This window comes from Giraffa tippelskirchi, chromosome 5 (assembly GCF_054371585.1).
Source record: "Giraffa tippelskirchi isolate mGirTip1 chromosome 5, T2T-mGirTip1v1.2.pri, whole genome shotgun sequence".
NCBI classification, from domain to species: domain Eukaryota; kingdom Metazoa; phylum Chordata; class Mammalia; order Artiodactyla; family Giraffidae; genus Giraffa; species Giraffa tippelskirchi.
In genome coordinates, this window is record NC_137279.1 from 32064534 (window position 1) to 32079631 (window position 15098).

The 15098-nt window shown below is 48.0% G+C and overlaps 1 protein-coding gene across 5 annotated transcripts in view; it reads right to left on the bottom strand.

The window, feature by feature from the left end:
• NPHP4 (nephrocystin 4) overlaps positions 1–15098 on the bottom strand; it is a 133262-nt gene that overhangs the window by 84258 nt on the left and 33906 nt on the right. For all 5 annotated transcript variants that reach the window (XR_014053643.1, XR_014053642.1, XM_081490312.1 and 2 more), the window contains exons 7-9: positions 8089–8225; positions 4923–5104; positions 4106–4232 (exon numbers count right to left, since the gene is read on the bottom strand). Coding sequence is in view for 3 of the 5 variants with exons in the window: in XM_081490312.1 (XP_081346438.1) it covers positions 4106–4232; positions 4923–5104; positions 8089–8225 (446 nt within the window). In the remaining 2 variants the exon portion in view is untranslated. The remainder of the gene's footprint in view (positions 1–4105; positions 4233–4922; positions 5105–8088; positions 8226–15098) is intronic.

Below are 15098 nucleotides of genomic sequence, written 5' to 3' on the forward strand. Positions count from 1 at the left end.
GGAGAGAAAATTCCACTTAAAACAGCAGCACAAAAATTAAATATCTGTGAGTAAACTTAGTAAGAGCTATTCAAGCTGTTTAAAATCTACACTGTAAACCCACTTAGGGGCTTCCCGGGCCACACTAATGGTAAAGAATCTGCCTGCCAATGCAGGAGATGCAGGTTTGATCCCTGGGTTGGGAAGACCCCCTAGAGAAGGGAATGACTACCCGCTCCAGTATTTGTGCCTGGGAAATCCTATGGACAGAGGAGCCTGGCAGGCTACAGTCCATGGGGTTGCAAAGAGTAAGACACAACTGGGCACAAACCATCCTATTTTAAAATCACCCCCAAAAGACACAAAAACAGAAGTGGACAAGCAGAAAGACTTCCCTTCTTCCCAGTTAGGTCATCACAACTTCCATGACATGTCAATTCTCTCTAGTTATTTAATAAACCTAACACACTCCCAAAAACAACACCAATAAACTCTCTTTATGGAGCCAGACCTGTTGATACTGAGGTTCCTCTGGAAAAGCAAATGCAGGCAGAGCTACAGGAGCCATGATGGAGAGGGGCTGAAGTTTGCTGCACCACCGAGTAACCCAGCAGTCGCAGGGCCCCCACCACTACACAGAACAGACGGAGCGGCCCCGGGCAGAACAGAGGTCTAGGAGCGGGGGTGGGGGGGGTGGGGGGGTGCACTCAGTCCCTCAGTTGTGCCCGACTCTTTGCGACCCCATGGACTGTAGCCCACCAGGCTCCTCTGTCCATGAGATTCTCCAGGCAAGAGTAATGGAGCGGGTAGTCATTTCTTCCTTCATGTGTGAACAGAGATCTCATGTATGACTAAGAGAAGCTAAAATCACTGGGCACAAAGGACTTATAATAAGTAGCATTGGGACAATTGGACGGCCACTGTACAAAGATGAAATTAGATATATTCCTCACACCACAAATGTGATCTAAACATAAAAATGGGAACTGCACCCATACTAGGAGAAAACATGGATGAATTCTTCTTCTACAGGAGTAAGGAAAGGTTTTTTTCACTATTACTCAAAATCCAGATGCAAGAGAAGAAGAGACTGATAAATTTAACTCCATCAAAACATGTTTTAGCATTTATGTGATGTCATGGACTGACTGTCTGTGATTCCCACAAAATCATACCGATGCTGAAGCTGAAGCTCCTGTACTTGGGCCACCTGATTCAAAGAGCCGACTCATTGGAAAAGACCCTGATGCTGGGAAAGATTGAAGGCAAGAGTTAAAAAGAGAGGCAGAGAGTGGGATGGTTGGATGGCCAATTCAATGGACATGAATCTGAGCAAACTCCGCGAGATAAGTGGAGGACAGAACAGCCTGGCGTGCTGCTGCAGTCCAGGGGGACACAGAATCGGACACGACTTAGCAACTGAACAACACTGCTTTTGTTGACACTTGGAATCTCCACAGAGCTTTTTAAAATGAAAGAAAAGGGAAAAGGGGATTTTCAGGCTGAATGCACCCAAAAACACGCTCCATAATGGACTTCGAGGAGAAGCAGGAGCAAGCCAGCAGCGACCCGCCCCCTCCAAGGCCGAGCCCTGACCTTGCAGGAGCCCCCGTGGCCGCGTCCCCTCCTGGGACACACTTAGGGGAGGGAAGGAGAGCCCAGGCCAGCAGCATCAGGGCTGTCTTCTCCGCTACCTCTAAGTTTGGTCGTGACAGGAATGCCTGAGTCAGCGCTCACCACCAGAATGCTAACCCGTACTCGCTGCTTCACGCAGCAAGTAATTTGTGCAGAAAATCATTTCAGACACCAGAACATTTCCTCTCCAGATTACACCGAAGAAAGTACACTTGATGACAGTAAAATGGAATCCAATATTCCATGTTAAGATAAACCTCCACATCAAAAAGAATTGATGAGCTATTACAAGCCACATTTCAAGAGCTCCACAAGGCAACAATGCGTGGCGGACCCACCTGCCAGCCAGTGAGCATTTTAAAGAAGAGTTAAAAAATAATAATAATCAAGTGTCAGGTAAGTCATATCAGTTTCAGCACATAGACTTTATAATAGCAAGTGGATCATAATTAATATTCTTGAGGGGACACAATCTACATGTAAATGAGTGGTGAGTGACATGGAGCCCCCCATGGAGGCACCAGGCCTGCTGCTCCTCCAGGGGTTCCGTCTGCATCGACCCCAGCCCATGCCCAAGATAGCAGGGGCACCCTGCACCTCCCCAGAGTGGGGAAGTCCCTGAAGCCCCTCCCTCCTTCTGTAACCCCACCCTAAGCCCATTCTGCCCACCCCATGCAGACAAGCTTATCTGCACAGAGTTTCATTTTGGCTGAAACTTTTGGAAACAAAGAAAGAAAAGCAGAGCTGGAAACAACAGCTTTGTGAGGACAACGGCGGAGGTCACTCATTTGGCTGCACTCAGAACACCTGCCTCTGGGTCAGCTCACCTGACTACACGATGGGGAACAGACATCAGAGGGGACCAAGAACTAACATGGCAGCTGTGCCGACACCCCATCCTCCTTCCGAAGGCACCCCAGGACCACCCTAGGTCCCCTGTTTTTCCATCAGCTGCACAGCGTGATGCAAGCAGACTGACCACCACAGAAAGAGTCTTGTGGCCTTTTTTTTATTCTTAATTTGCTTGTTAAATGATCTTTTCTTTTTCGGTAGAGCTACCATATGTTTCCCTGGTGGCTCAGATGGTAAAGAATCTGCCTGCAATGCAGGAGAGTCGAGTTCAATCCCTGGGTCAGGGAGATACCCTAGAGAAGGGAACGGCTACCTACTCCAATATTCTTGCCTGGAGAATCCCACAGACAGAGGAGCCTGGTGGGCTGCAGTCCATGGGGTCGCAAAAAGTTGGACACAGTTGAGCGACTAACACTACTACCACTACCATATGACCCTGCAATCCCACTCCTGGGCATATACCCGGAGAAAAACTTAGTACAAAAGGACATATGCACACCAGTGTTCATTGCAGGACTATTTTCGATAGCCAAGACAAGGAAGCAGCGTAAATGTCCATTGACAGAGGAATGGATAAAGAAGATGTGGTACATATATACAATGGAATATTACTCAGCCATAAAAAGAATGAAATAATACCATTAGTAGCCACATGGATGGACCTAGAGATTGTCATACTGGAGAAGTAAGTTAGAGAAGGAGAAGGATAAATATCATATGACATCCCTTATATGTGGAATCTAAAAAGAAATGATACTAATAAACTTAATTACAAAACAGAAACAGACTCACAGGCTTAGAGGATGAACTTATGGTTGCCAGAGGGGAAGAATGGAGGGAAGAGTTAGGGAGTTTGGGATGGATATGTACACACTGCTATATTTAAAATGGAAAACCAACAAGGACCTACTGTATAGCACAGGGAACTTTGCTCAGTGTTACGTGGCAGCCTGGATGGAGGGGAGTTTGGTGGAGAATGGATACATGTATGTGTATGGCTGAGTCCCTTCAATGTCCAGCTGGAACTATCACAACATTGTTAATCAACTATACTCCAATATCAAAGTTTTAAAATTTTTTTAAAATAAATAAATAATGATATTTGCTTTTTCAAACAAACACCTGAATCTTAAGAATAGCGTGGTTTGGATTTTCCAAAAAATCTGTATCAACGATGTAAATGATGTCTCTTTGTTACCTTTTTTTCTCCAACTGAATCCTATAAATTCTTGCTCTTGGTTCTAAGACAGGCACGTACAAGGTCCACTCAAAGAAAATATCCATCTCTTGTGCAGATTCAAGCTTTACTACACTTCGAATCATTTGAAAAATGCACTAAAATGGCCTCATTTTTCAAAATAATTATTGATTCAATAATTAGAATTAATGCAATCATGAAGCCTGCTGCCTTCTGAACTATTGACACCATCTGCCAACAGAACATACTGTTTCCATAAAGAAGGAAATGATCAGAACAGAGCTATCACCAGAAAGAAGCGATTTCTAGTCACGTTCCATGCTTGTTATCCACACCGTTAATAATAATTACACTGCTTTTAACCAGAAGAATATTAATGGTGACTATGCTTATCCTCCATGCAAGGAGCCCATCGCTGGGTGGGAACCCAGTGGTTCTTACATTGCCGTCCGCCCCCGAGGGGCTGTTAAACACGTACTCCAGCTGGAAGACAATGGCGAACGCAGGGTGACGGACCATCTCAGGGAGTCGGAGGCGGCTTCTCAGGACCAGAGCCTGGTTTCCAGAGCTGGGCCAAGAACAAGGAGAAGGGGTGAGTCAGGTGGTGGCTCCCGCTGCCTGGCACCCAGCATCCCTCATCAGCTCGAGCCCTGGGGCCCCTGGTGTTGCTGCTGCATGAGTCCCCCTGAGCAGTGTCCCCATGCTCTTCTGGGCGTTTGGCCACCAAGGTAATGTCCCAAACCAGAGTGCTTTTTAGGTGCCGCAATCAACACTTGGCCAAACTGCCAGCAAGGGGAGGGGAAGACGGAGGGTCTCCAGGGGGGCGCCCCCTCCAAGGTCAGCTTCTGCCCAGCCTCACGTGTGGCACCCCTGGGGGACATCCCTGATGGTGATCTGAGGAGCCCGGGACTGAACCTAGCGGCAGAACTTCCTGCCCTCCGGTTCCCCGTCACGTGAGGGTCACAGGACACTTCCGGAGGGAAGCATGTGGGGGCTCCACAGCTGGAAGCATCTGTAACACTAACCCCAAAACCATCTAGGCAGAAAAACAAGATCTTTCCAACCACAGGATGCTGAGGTCTGCTGTGGACCAGATGACGGAGCAGGAGGAAACAGCAGCACCGGGGAAGAACTCAGGTGGGAGAGCGCATCCCTCACGTGGGAGAGCAATGGCCTTTCACTCTGATCCCTGGTCGGGTGTCCACCCCTGACACCCAACTCCACAGGGGGCCAAACCCAGGGCCCCAGGGGGAGATACCTTGCCTTGGAAGAGGAGCCGACCTTCCGGCTGAAGCTGGCAGAGCGCGTCAAGGCCACCTCCAGCTCGGGCACCAGCACGAGGACCTGCGGCCGCTGCACGAAGCCCAACCCATTGTGCACGCCCACACACAGGCGCCGCTCCAGGATCTCCAGGTCACCGCCGTCCAGCAGGCCGCCTGCCTAGGAAGAGCACAGAGTGAGGCCAGCGCAGAGCAGGGGCGGGAGCTCGCCAGAAAAGCCCCCGGCGGAGAGGCCAGCAGGGAGACAAAACTATAGGTGTCAGGCATTCCAGACCAGATGGAGCTTAATGAAAATATGATGAAGTGTTAGCCGCTCAGTCATGTCCGACTCTTCGCAATCCCATGGACTGTAGCCAAAAGGCTCCTCTGTCCATGGGATTTCCCAAGCAAGAATACTGGAGTGGGTTGCCATTCCTTTCTCCAGGGGATCTTCTCAACCCGGGGATCAAACCCGGGTCACCTGCATTGCAAGTGGATTCTTTACCCTCTGAGTCACAGGGAAGCCCACCCAAGGAGCTTAATAAAGTACCATCCAATCAGGGCAGGTTGCCCTTAGGACACTTTCTTGGTACTTTAGGGGTTCCTCAAATAGCATCACTTTGTAGAGGAATCACCCCCTAGATTCCCGAATCAGCTAACTCTCACTTTCCAAGGCTGAGCTATGATTCTCAAGATGCAGCAAACTAGCAACAAGGGGACCTGGCTCCTCCAACAGCATCTGGGGCTCTGAGGTGTAGGGACCCCCAGAGTCAATGGCAGGCAATGACACAGTGGCGGAGGTGCCTAGAGGCTGAACACAGAGAGTGTCAACACCTCTGCCCTCCCCTGACTCAGACACCTGAGACTTGGGGTGGATGGGGCAGCAGTAATTATAATCCAATAAAAATGGAATCTGCCCCAAAGTGATCTCTGGATATTAAAGTGTTTCATCTTAACAAAAAATGTACAGGCATGCTAACAAATGGGCAAGGATATTCCTCCAGGCTATTATTGTTTATTAAATTGTGTGATTGGTGCAAAATGATCCCTGAATTTTTGAGTTTTCTTCATTGTCCATTAATCATGCTGAACTGACCTAAATGCAGCCCATTAGTCTTTGAGTAATGAAAATAAAATGGGGACAGAAACAGTATCTGCTGACTGAATGGGAACAAAAATACAAAGAGAGTAGAAATATGTAATAAAGTGATCTTTACGGGAACACATAAAATTCAACAATGATACCCTTAAACATCTCAGTAGTCAGACAATCTACTCTGAGCAACAGGAAAACAGCAGGAACTATACCAAGAAAATGTTTGCTGTTGTTTCAATTCTCTGCTTTGCATTTCTGTTTCTTGTTGGACTATGTTACATGGAGCTACATTTTCAAGAATGGGCTGTTGTTCAGTCACTAAGTCATGTCTGACTCTTTGTGACCCCACGGACTACAGCATGCCCGGCTTCCCTGCCCTTCACCATCTCCCGGACTTTGCTTAAACTCATGTCCATTGAGTTGGTGATGCCATCCAACCATTTCACTCTCTGTCGCCCCCTTCTCCTGCCTTCAATCTTTCCCAGCATCAGGGTCTTTTCCAGTGAGTCGGCTCTTCACATCAGGTGGCCAAAGTATTGCAGTAGAGTGGGTAGAGAGCAGAAAAAAAATAAAAGAGTCCATCTTTTAAAAAATTCCACCTTATTCATGCATGAACACATATTTGTGTGTGTATGCAATAAATCATTTGCAAGCTTCATAATTTGCTAACATCAGGATGGGCACCAGGTGACTGAATCATTTATTCTCACAAATAACGGCTCAATGGACATGAATCTGAGCAAACTCCAAGAGATGCTGAAGGACAGGGTAGCCTAGCGTGCTGCACTCCATGGGGTCGCAGAGTCAGGTACAACTTAGCGACTAAACAACATGCCAACTGTTGGGGCACATCAGGTGCAGTGTTGTGCAGTGTTGACTTGAACTAAGTCCCTGTCCTCCTGGTGCAAATACTCCAGACAGGAACTGACAGTCCCCCAGTTAACAGGTAAGGGTACCAGGTCCTCTTCAAGGCCAAGCACCCAGAGAAACAAAGCAGGGTGATGCTCCAGAGAGCTCACTGGGCAGGGGGCTGGGGGCACTGCCTGCAGCTCTGGCAGGGTGGCTGGGCAGGACAGCAGATCTGAGACTGAAGCCTGAGAGGGATTGTGCAAGGATCCGGATAAGGAATACATGGGAAAGTGGGCCATGTGCTCATGGGCCCATGTGGGGACAAGGTGTCACGCAGGCAGGAAGACCTGGGCAGTGCCTGGGGAAGTGCCCCTCCCAGAAAACCACTTCAGTGAGCCAAAGTGGTTGAAATTTATAGTTTTCTCCTTGGAAATATCCTCATATACTCTCAAAGTGTCCCTTGTAAATGCAGACTATTTTACAGGTTTCCCTAAGCTCATTTGGTGATCTAATTTCATTTTAAATGAGGACTGATTAAGATACATTAGGTCTTCCCTGGTGGCTCAGATGGTAGAGTCCACCTGCAATGCAGGAGATCCAGGTTCAATCCTTGAGTTGGGAAGATCCCTTGGAGGAGGGCATGGCAACCCACTCCAATATTCTTGCCTGGAGAATCCCATGGAAAGAGGAGCCTGGCAGGCTACAGTCCACAGGATCACATAGAGTTGTACAGGACTGAGCAACTAACACACACATAAGATACATTAACGTGTGTGTGTGTGTGTGTGTGTTAGTCGCTCAGTCCTGTCTGACTCTTTGTGACTCTATGGACTGTAGCCTGCCAGGCTCCTCTGTCCATGGGATTACCCAGGCAAGAATATTAGAGTGGGTTGACATTTCCCACTCCAGGGGATCTTCCTGACCCAGGGATCAAACTCACATTTCCTGCATGGGCAGGCTAATTCTTTACCACTGCACTATGAGGGAAGCCCCTAAGATATGTCAAAGTGAACGTTAATTAATGTCTCAGGTTAACAGCATCCTCTCAGCAGTGAAGTTAAGACAATGGGCTAGTGCCCTTCTTTAGGCACAGAGACAAGACAGAAACAGAGGCATCACTGTGACCACCCACATCGGGGGCTCAGGAGGCTGGCATCTCCCAGTCTGCCTGCTGTTCCCTCCCCACTGTTCAGACTAAACTCCCCAACCCTGGACTGTACCTCCCGGAAGCGATCGCTGATCACGAGTTCCAGAAGCTCCTCTTCAAACTTCTCCAGCGAGGGATACAGCGTGAAGAACACATCGTCCAGGTAGCACATCAGAGATTTCTGCAGGCGGGGTTTCCGGAGGGCATCTCCTGGACACGAGAGGCTCAGATGGATGACCCGTGGAAATACAACCACCGAAGGGCCCTTTCGCCCACGGGGGTCCAGGCCAAGGGCTGACGGGACTCAGAGCCAGAGCCCCCGTCAGCCCAAGCCCAGATGCTAAACAGATCAAATGAGTGCAAATTTCATTTGGTCCAAATTCCTCCCCAAACGTCCTCCAGGAACAAATTTCCTAACTCAGCTATCCAGGGCACACAGGCTGCCAGAGGCAGGGTGACATCTGTTCCCTTCCCCACGGCTTCCTGTCCAGTGAGAGCACAGCCAACTGCGTCATTTCTTGTTTCCTTATGTTTACCCTGAACTATGGGCTTCCCCAATGGCTCAGCAATAAAGAATCCACCTGCAATGCAGGAGACACAAGAGATGCGGGTTCGATCCCTGGGTGGAAAAGATCCCCTCGGAGGAGGAAATGGCAACCCGCTCCAATATTCTTCCCTGGGAAATCCCATGGACAGAGGAGTCTGGCAGGCTACAGTCCACGGGGTCCCAAAAGTCAGAAACGACTGAGCAACTCAACGACATAAACAACACCCTGAACCATGTGGAAACACTCAGGCACACCTGTGAGCATGGCGCAGCGATAAGCAGAAACAAAGGCTGGGCTGCGAAGATGAGAGGGAAGTCCCATCCCTATCGAGAAGCACCCAGACCGTAAGCTCCATGAGGGTGAGGACAGAGAGGGAGGGAAGCCCCTGGCATCCAGCCCAGCTCCCACGCCAAGCAGGTAAGTGGAAACCCAGCCTAAAGAGGGGAGCATCACACCTCTTTGGAGAGGCTTCTCCACAGGCCCTGGAACAAAGGCCACCACAGTAGGAAGAAGGCAAAGCCAGCCCCCAAAAACACACCTCCAGGGGGCATCTGCCCCTTTACATCCCCATCTGTGTCATCTCTCTGGTTTTGGTCTTCTCTGTCTCTTCCTAAACTTTTATGATTATTTAAATATTGAGGTACAGGTCTTAGATTTTTAAAAGCCAATTTTAAAGCTTAAAAAAAAACAATTGATGTGAGACACAGTGCTGATGAAACTATGCTGGAAAGAACACTATCTTACTGGAAGGTTATCAGTCAGTGCAGCTGAGAGACAGTTGTCTCTGTAACTTAGAGTGTATCAAGAGCCTTAAAAATATACATATCCATAACCAACAAGGACCTACTGTAGAGCACAGGGAACTCTGCTCAATGTCATGTGGCACCCTGAATGGGACAGGGTATGGGGGAGGATGGATACACGTATACGCGTGGCTGAGTCCCTTCACTGTTCACTGAAACTACCACAGCATGGTTAATCGACTATATCTCAACACAAAACAAAATTTTAACGTTTCAAAAAGAAATCCATATCCACCTTCTGCCCCAGCAATGCCACTTTTGAATCTATTTAGCAAAATAATCAAGAGTTAAGAGTTCAGACACTCAGTCGTGTCTGACTCTAAATAATCAAAGATGGAAGCAAAGCTTTATTTGCAAGAATACTCATTAGAACATTATTTATAACAGACAAAAGTAAGAAACCACCAGATGTTCAAGAATATGAGAATGTTAAATAATCTCTTGCTCATCCATATAAAATGAGAAAAAAATCATATTGTCAGAGATTATTTAAAAGGAAATCAAAAAATAAAAGAAGAAGGAAATAAAAACAAAAAAGAATATTTAATAATTAAAAAATAATCATGACATTGTAGGTGAAAAGAACAACATATAACAACTTACAAAACTGCATACTATTAGTCCATTTGATGACAAGATTACTTAAAATATATGCATTTGAGACATCACTTTGCTGACAAAGGTCCAAAAGCTATGGTTTTTTCAGTAGTTATGTATGGATGTGAGAGTTGGACCATAAAGAAAGCTGAGCGCCAAAGAATTGATGCATTTGAACTACGGCATTGGAGAAGACCCATGAGAGTCCTTTGGACTGCAAGGAGATCAAACCAGGAAATCAGTTCAGAATATTCACTGGAAGGACAGATGCTGAAGCTGAAGCTACAATACTTTCACCACCCAATGTGATGAACTGACTCATTGGAAAAGACCCTGATGCTGGGAAAGATTGAAGACAGAAAGAGAGGGGGACGACAGAGGATGAGATGGTTGTATGGCATCACCAACTCGATGAACATGCGTTTGAGCAAGCTCTGGGAGTTGGTGATGACCAAGGAAGCCTACCATGCTGTAGTCCATGGGGTCACAAGGAGTCAGACACGACTGAGCGACTGAACTAAACTGATGCATTTGCACGTATATACATATATCTTTTTTTCTTGGAGCAGTACTCTGTTCTTGTTTTTTTTTTTTTTTTTTAACTGAAGTATAATTGATTTTCCGTGTTTCCAGAGTGATTCAGTGATTCAATACATATATCTGAATCACAGCAAAGTGATTCAGATATATATATATTCTTTTTCAGATTCTTTTCCATTATACATTATCACAAGATATTGAATAGTTTCCTGGGCTGCATAGTAGGTCCTTGTTGTTTATCTATTTTATATATAGTAGTGCATATTTGTTAATCCCAAATTCTCAATTTATCTCTCTCCCAGCTTTCCCTTCTGCTAACCATAAGTCTGTTTTCTATGTCTGTGAGTCTATTTCTGTTTTGTAAATAAGTTCATTTGTATCATTATTTTAGATTTCACATATAAGAAAAGTCACATGACATTTGTCTTTCTCTATCTGACCTACTTCATTTAGTGTGATCACCTCTAGGTCCATCCATGTTGCTGCAAATGGCATTATTTCATCCTTTTTATGGCTGAGTAATATCCCATTGTATTTTCATACCATATCTTCTTTGTCCATTCATCTGTTGATGGAAATTTAGGTTGCTTCCATGTCTTGGCTATTGTAAATAGTGCTGCAATGAACACTGGGGTGATGTATCCCTGCCAACTAGAGTTTTCATCGTTTCCAGATATATGCCCAGAAGTGAGATTGCTGGATCATATAGCAACTCTATTTTAAGTTTTCTGAGGAACCTCCATACTGTTTTCCACAGTGGCTGCATTAATTTACAGTCTCACCAACAGTATAAGAGGGCTCCATTTTCTCCATATCTTCTCCAGCATTTATCATTTGTACTTTTTGATGGTGGCCTATATATGTATGTCTGTAGACAGTAATCACATATTACTTTATTCCCCTCTTTAAGGTTTTCTATACCTTTCCCATCACAAATACACACTAACGTTTGATACTTCTGAAAAAGTTTATGTATTCCTTTCATCATATTTTTAAGTGTTTAAAGCAGGTCAGTTAATGAATCAGACCCAATTTAAAAGTACAGGTATCCTTATTCATAGCAGACAAAAGGTGGAAACAACCCAATGCCCATCAAGAAGCGAAAGAAGGACAAAGAAACTGTGGTCCATCCACACAACACAGTATCATCCTTCCCTGGTGGCTCAGAAGGTAAAGAATCCACCTGCAGTGCAGGACACCCAGGTTCAATCCCTGGGGTGGGAAGATCTCCTGGAGAAGAGAATGACAGCCCACTCCAGTATTCTTGCCTGGAGAATCCCATGGACAGAGGAGCCTGGTAGGCCACAGGCCAAGGGGTTCCAGAGAGTCAGACAAGACTGAGCAACTCACACTTTCACTTTCACTTTAAAAGAGGAAGGAGATTCTGATGCATGTTACAACATGGATGAAACTTGATGACATTATGCTGAGTGAGATGAGCCAGTCACAAAAAAATAAGTACTGCATAATTTCATTTATATGAGGTGCTGAAAGTCATCAAATTCCAAGACAGAACATAGAATAGGGGCTGCCAGGGGCTGGGGCGGGGGTGGGGAGTTAGTGAGTCTGCAGAGTCTATCTAGTTCTGTAAGATGAGAGCGTTCTGGAGACGCAGGGTTGCTCAACAACATGAATGTGCTTAATGCTCCTGAACCACGTGTTGAAAAATAGTTAGAAAAGCACATTTTATGACATGTGTATTTTACCACGATGTTTTTTAAGTGCAGAAATATACAAAGTGCAACCTTTCGTAAAATGGTCAAGCGAGTGTCCGAAGCACATCCTGAGGTGGGAGCCTTGGTCAGAGATAGAAGGAGAGAGGGAGGACCCAGAGGGGAGGCGGGCACGGGAAAGGGACCCTTCTCCCAACAATAGGCAGAAACTCAAGGTGCCTCCACCCATAGGAAGCACATGAATCGTCCATGCAGGATTTCAGGGAACACAGCAGAAGATCGCCAGGCAGCAGGTCCCTCTGGAAGCTGAGGGGAGGGAGGGGGTGATGTTGGCAGGATCCAAAGCAGCAGGAGGTGAGGGTGCAGAGAGGGAGCAGAGGGAAGGGGGGACACATAAAGGATGCCTGTCACCCCCTTATATTTGCAGACTGCATATTATTCACATTCTGCAAGTTAATTCATGTGTCTGTATCATAGGGCAGAACACATTCCCCTCCAGTGATTTCAGTGTTTTTAACAGACAACCACTGTCTTCTTCTGTGACCTTGATCCACAGGACCCTGTCGCTGGCGCATGCTCGCTGCTTTAGAGCCCAGACGGCTCATTTGCTGGTTACCAAACAACGCCTTGGCTCTTGATCACAATTAAACTCTTGGCCAAAAGAGGTGTTCAGGGTCAAGTGGCCCAGGGCTCCATGGGTAGTCACAGGAGGGGAGCAGGGGCTCCAGGTAAGGCGGCCATGACCTCCACCCCAGAGTGAGATGGCAGTGATCCCCAAGCTCCCTGTGCTCCTGTGAGTCCCCCCACCTCCCCCCCTACCCCACACTCGGAGCCGCCCCACACTCTCTGCCTTGACGCCATTGAGACCATATCATCCTGCCTCCCACCTGAGCTTTCATCACTCAGTCCAGGGAGCCAGAACCCCCGGACACACCCCAACCTCTGGGGCAGAGAGCAGCCTGGGGCACCCACTGAATCCATGGAAGGAGGACATACAGACTACAACTGGCATCCTCACCCTAACAATCCATGCTGAGCAGCAAAATCACCCAACCCCAAAGATACACCCCAGCACGTTACCGGCTCATGTCCCCCAACGCCAAGTCTTGTTTCCATGGAAGCATGAATGAGAAACAAGTGCCCTTCCCTGAGGGCTGCTCCCTCAAAGGGTCTGCGCGGCCCCCAAGCCAGAGGTCACTCCCTGGTCAACAAGCACTGGGACAGTGAGAACAGCCACCAGCCAGCGCCCCTCTCCCTGCCATCTTCAGGTGCAATGGAAACAGAAGGAAACCCAGAGCTGACCCATTGCCTTTCCCAATGCAAGGGGCTCAGTTCTGAGCCTGGCTTGGCCAGAGACCTGTTCTGCAAACTTCTAGAAGCCACAACCAAAGAAAGAACAGCTCTGAGGGGCCCTCCGACATGAGACAGATCAGACCTCCCAGAGGCCCTGTGGCAGTCACAGGGGAGCTGTGACAAAGGAGCCACCCCAACTCAACTCAAGACAGAATGTTCCAGACCAAGGAGCAGCCGCTCACCCTTGCCGGGCACACCCCATGTGGCCAGGGCAGGGCTTTACTGACCCAACTCATTTGCTCCCCATACACATCTCTCCGGGCAGGTCCTCACAATGCCCCCATTTTACAGAGGAGACCGGCCATGGCAGAGGCTCAGAGCAGTCATGTGGGGCCAGAGCGGAGCCTGTTCACCACCTCGGGCCTTGGGGCCCTTCCCCAGCGTGCCAGCACCACCCACGGGCACAGCTTCACTGCCTGACACTGTCGTTCCCTCACTCAGCCAGCACCAGCGGCCAGCACAGACACAAGGGTCCTCAGCAGAGCTGACCCCCGGCGGGAGGGACTGTTGACCCCAGTGCGCTGTAACTGAGTGGAGTTTTCACTCACCTGTTGGCATGTCTTTGGGTGGAGATGCAACTCCCAACAGCAGCCCTGCTCCTACTTCTTAACAATGCCTTTTCTCCTGAGACTCCCCCAAACACAGCACAGAGAAAACTAGACGGCGAGAACCACTCCCTAGAGACATCCTTCAAGCGCTTGGTAACACGCCCCCACCCGCGGACCTCAGGCTCCCAGGGACGTAGCTCCCCTGTGGAGGGTGTTTCATTCACCAGAACATACCTTCTAAGACAGAGAGAACGCGGCAACAACAGCAACAGAATGTAAATGAAATTTAGGAACAATTTAGGCAGGAATGTAAGTGAACTTGAGCTAGTCCGCATTTGCTCTAGATGGCATGCCTGCTCAGCATGTCAGACTCTTTGCGACCCCATGGACTGTAGCCCTTCAGGCTCCTCTGTCCATGGGATTTCCCAGGCAAGAATACTGGAGTGGGTTGCCATTTCCTCTTCCAGGGATCTTCCCAATCCGGGGATCAAACCTCCATCTCCCGCGTCTCCGGATTGGCAGGCAGGTTCGTTACCACTGAGCCACCTGAGAAGCCCCAGGTTTGCTCTAAAACACTTCCTATGGCCTGTGAGGACGGCGGTTGGACTTGAGGCTGGCCCCCATCCAGGAAGGATGCACTGACTCTGTACTGTGAGCACAGGGATGCACCCTCAGCCCCAGCACAGGGCCTGCCGCCCACAGGATCTACTCTATAAATACGGATTGAGTAAACAGTGAATCAATTAGTATATAAAAGGTATACACCAACCTACTAGCAGCAGTTATCTCTGGGGAGTGAGGTTGGAAGGGAAAACTTTTAGTTTTATGAATTTATTGGATAAAGATTAATTCTGTCATTTTAACTGTCCTCAGCAAAGGGCCAGAATCGAAGCTGTAGCGCACTGGCCCCTGACCCACAGCAGCCTCAGGGAGCATGGCCCTGTCCCTGGTCCCTCCCTCACCACAGGAGATCGAAGTCACTATCCGGGAACTTAGAAGACACGTAGCCTGACCCCGGAGG